The sequence below is a fragment of the Zea mays genome, chromosome 8, assembly GCF_902167145.1.
Source record: "Zea mays cultivar B73 chromosome 8, Zm-B73-REFERENCE-NAM-5.0, whole genome shotgun sequence".
Taxonomy (NCBI): Eukaryota; Viridiplantae; Streptophyta; class Magnoliopsida; order Poales; family Poaceae; genus Zea; species Zea mays.
Genome location: NC_050103.1, coordinates 8103356 through 8107529, shown reverse-complemented (window position 1 = coordinate 8107529; position 4174 = coordinate 8103356). Strand labels below are relative to the sequence as shown.

General features: G+C 53.3%; 1 protein-coding gene across 1 annotated transcript; it reads right to left on the bottom strand.

Annotated features, from left to right (window-relative positions):
* Positions 1 to 200: 200 nt before the first annotated feature.
* Positions 201 to 2549, bottom strand: LOC100273750 (uncharacterized). The gene has a single exon (NM_001148158.3). It carries the CDS (start codon positions 2447 to 2449, stop codon positions 455 to 457), a length of 1995 nt encoding a protein of 664 aa, NP_001141630.2. The 5' UTR covers positions 2450 to 2549; the 3' UTR covers positions 201 to 454.
* Positions 2550 to 4174: the final 1625 nt, after the last annotated feature.

Below are 4174 nucleotides of genomic sequence, written 5' to 3'. Positions count from 1 at the left end.
AGATGCAATGTAATTTTGCACTGCCTGACAAACTTAGGAAAATTCAGAGACAACCACAACTGTAGGACAAAGAAATCACGCACAGGGTAAAATACTCTGCAAGACGGTGAAAAAGGGTGATTTTCCGTCCATACCAGCCGCTAGTACTTCAATGCATACCAGCACCACATTCGAACGATTCACCAAGACGACTGAGCAATGTTTCAAGCACTACAGCACAAGTGCACTTTAGGGTTCCGGTGCAAACTCCAACAGCTCTGACAAAATGGCAATGCCATACTACTAACATAACATCAAAATCAGGGGCACGAAAAGAAGCTGCGACCTTATTGGCATATATATAGTACACGAAGCAGCCACAAAACAAGCCCCGCCATTCACAGCTAACAGAGCAGACACCAAAGTTGCCTAACTACCGAATAGGTTACAGCCACAACCCTCCAGATTGGCAGGGCTAAGGAGCATTAGCATGAGGCCTGGTAAGCATCCTGTCGACTTTTGCCAACAGCCCCTGCATCTCCCCCAGAAGCTTATCTGGAACAGGGTCCAGCTGGGCGTCTGCCGACGAGGTCGCCTTGTTCAAAGCCGAGCGCCGGGACGAAATCATGTCCTCGAGGTTCTTCCGAATATCTCGGAGCGGAGGTTTCGAAGCGGGAGGAGACGGTGAAGGCACGATTGGGGAGAAATCAAGCCTTAGCGTAGCGAACGGAGGCCCAAACTGACCAAGAAGGTACTGGCAACCGTTCCTGTACGCCTCCTCGGCCTCAACGCTTTTCCCATACACGACAGAGGCGCTGCGGGTAGTTTCCGAAATATCGGTCTGAGACTCGATCAAGTCGCCGTACTTGCCGAATGTGGAGAGCAGCTCCTGTCTGGACGGAACAGTGGCACCGGGTGCGAATTCCACTATGACGGCTGCTGGATTGCTGAAGTGCTGCGCGACTTTCTTCCTTTTCTTAGGTGTAAGGTTAGCAGGGTCCAGCCAAGTGCCATTGGTACCTCCACCACAGGAATGGTTCGCCACTTCTGCTGGTAGCTTCACTTTCTCGACAGGTTGTCCATCCTTTTGAAACTCGTCTTTGAGTGTATAATTCACACCGATTGTGCCTGCGCCATTAGCGTTAGCTTTCTTAAGCATTTCTGGCACCATAGCTTCCAGAGAAGCGTAAGATTGCTGGACTATGCAGACTTCTACACTCCCAGGCTCCTTATGTCCATCCACAGGCTGAGACATGTCTTCATGCATAGGAGACGGCCCACTGCTGTCAGGCAAATCTGCAGCACTTTGCGTATTTTCATGTATGCCAATATCAGCATCGGTCATTGCTGCTTCCTTTGAAACACTTCTGGAAGACATATCTGCAGCGACACTCTGCACATTCTCGTTTATGTGATCGTCAGTTTCCGACTCTGTTGGTTCCTTAGAAACAATTCTGTCAGATACACCTGAAACATCGCTTTGCACATTCTTGTCCTTGTGTACACTAGTTTCTGGCTCTGTTGCTTCCTTAGAAACACTTCCTACAGGGACATCTACAGCAACGCTTTGTGCATTCACATCTATGGGATTATTAGCTTGCAATTTCATTGCTTCTGTCTGAACACTTCTGATAGGCACATCTACAGTACCATTTTGCATATTCATTTCTGACCTTGTTGCTTCCAAGTTAGTAGCATCGTTTTCTTTTGCGGGCTGTTCAGGGAACGTATTGCACACAGCCAGAACATTTGCTTGGGCATGTTCGTGTCCTAATTCCACTGCTCCAGGATCCGCAGCTGAAATAGGAACTTTCAAAGGTGAAGGTTTGCCCTTATTATTCTTAACTCCTAATCCTATACCCCTTAGACCACTTTCAGCCTTCATGAGGGTTCTCATATCTTCTGCTTTCAACTGCCTAATAGGAATAGCAGGAGCGATTGGTATATCAGCGCTGGCAAGAGAGGTCTTCTCCCGCTTCTTCTTGATGGAAGGGCTACCACTCACAGCTTCATCTTTTTTCCTGGTCCTCTTCAACACACAACTGCCTTGATTCAGAAAAGCATGTGAATCAGAGGCTAGAGCGACAACAATTTCCATGCCAACTTTTCCAGAGCCACGCACGAGTGGACATTCATATGCCTTACAAGACTCATAGTCAGCACCGTGAACAAATGTTGTGCTTCTAAACAAACAGAGAAATCCCTCAGCGTCCTTTGGAAAGTCGTCCTTATGCCTGGGAACCTCCCCTAATCTTCGCACCAGCAGCAAGACATCTTCCACAACAATGCTGTCTGGCAATGGCGACATATCGCTGCCATCTTCAGCAGCTTCGGTCACCAATGCCCTTGGCAGATCAACCGGTTTGAGGGCAATCTTGTCAACCACAACCAAGCTGGTGTATGGTGGCAACAGGTACTTACTCCTCTTCCGCTGTCGCTTTCCTGAGGTTACATGCTCAGGGCTATCCATCTTGCCCTCATCCTCCCCTGCATCCAGCACTTTGGTGACACCACGCTTCTTGTGCCTCAATGGTGTCTCCTCCGGCCTCTCCAATGCCTTGTGCTGGTCCTCGGCAAGCCAACCATCAGCATCTCTGTCTTCGCCAGCAGGCACATCAAGATCGATCTTGTCCACAAGGTCGTGCAGCGGGCGCCGCGGGTAGTGCCGGGCGCCATGTGGACCCCACCCCTCCCCGACCGCCCGGACCCAGCTCTTGAGCCTGGCGCGGTCCAACAGGCCGGCAGAGAAGACGTCCAATGCGGCCTCACGGAGCGCGGCCAGGAACTCCGCGGGCGCCAGGTTGGCGACGCCGGTGACGCTGCTATCCTCTCCGGGCGGCGGCGTGGGCGGGACGCAAGCGCAGGCGAGCTGGGCGCGCAGCGCCGCGACGGCGCGCGCCTCTGCCTCCGCGACGGCCCCGGAGAATCCGCGCGCGGTGCTGCCGCGGGCCATCATGTCGGCGCCGGCGTCGGCGTCGGCGAAGCGCCGGACCTGCGCGGGAGGGGCGGACGGCGCGCCGGGGGCGGCGGGGTCACTGAAGTAGGAGACTTGGGCGCCGCGGGTGGCGGAGGCGGGGCACGCGGCGAGCATGCGCGCGGGCCACCAGCAGTGCCGGCGGGGCTTGGAGGGCTTGGCCCAGACGAGCTCCCCGGCGGCTAGGGTTTGGGGCGCGGCGGCGGCGTCCGCCTCAGGGGTTAAGGTTTTGGCCTCCATCGATGTGATGTGAGGAGGAATGGGGTGGCGATGCGGCGCGAGTGGCCTGAGGATTGGTGGGCCGGGGTCGGGGGGATAGGAACGGGATGGAAGGGGGGCGCGTATCGGATTCGATTGAAAAGCGGGAGTGGAGCGGAGCGGGTCGACGCAGTGGGAGGTAGGGGGAGACGGCTGGCCGCAATGGAGAGGGGAATCAACGGGGCACGGATAGCCTACCTGCCTCCGGCGGTGGCGGGCTGGCCGGCCGTGGTGTGCAGCGCGAGTCACGGACTGAACCACACTGATGATATGATAGAGTGACGACGCCCTGGGAAATGGCTCAATGAGACACAGACATGGGTGATAGTGATAGGGAGAAGATGCGATGCGCTGGATTTGGCTGGGGAATCCACAAAAGCGTCACGCGGCCCAACCCAGGTCAGGTGTGGCCAGGTGAGACCCAAGTGGTCCGCGTGGGCGGCGTGGCTCCATCGGGGTACTCGGAGCGCGTCCGTCCTCGAGGATGGCTGCGGCCGGCCGGCCGCGATGCCACAACGAACAATGCTCGGACCCTTTTTAGGCCCCGTTTGGGGTATTTTTGTTTGGTGTTTGAAAGTGTTTGGTCATATAACTATCTGTCTATCTTTATACATAGGGCGACGACCTCTGTGCAATCAGCAAGCAAATCCGCTGTTGCGTTAGTCCATGATTCAATCATATGTCATATTTAACTGTTAAACTCTTCCACCACCAACTTGAATAGCTTTATAAAAAACCTTTAACAAAACCCATAGTTACATTTATGGTTAGATCACGATGTAATGGACTAGAAAACTCGTTTGCATGCTTACACATAAGAATTGCTTGCATAGTCATCGTTGTCGTCCTAAAAATCATGATATTGCTAAAAACTACTCCTTTTGTTCCAAAATAGTATTCTTTTTAGTGTGATAACAGATTCATACAATATTTGATGTATGTGTATTTATATAAGTCTCTAGA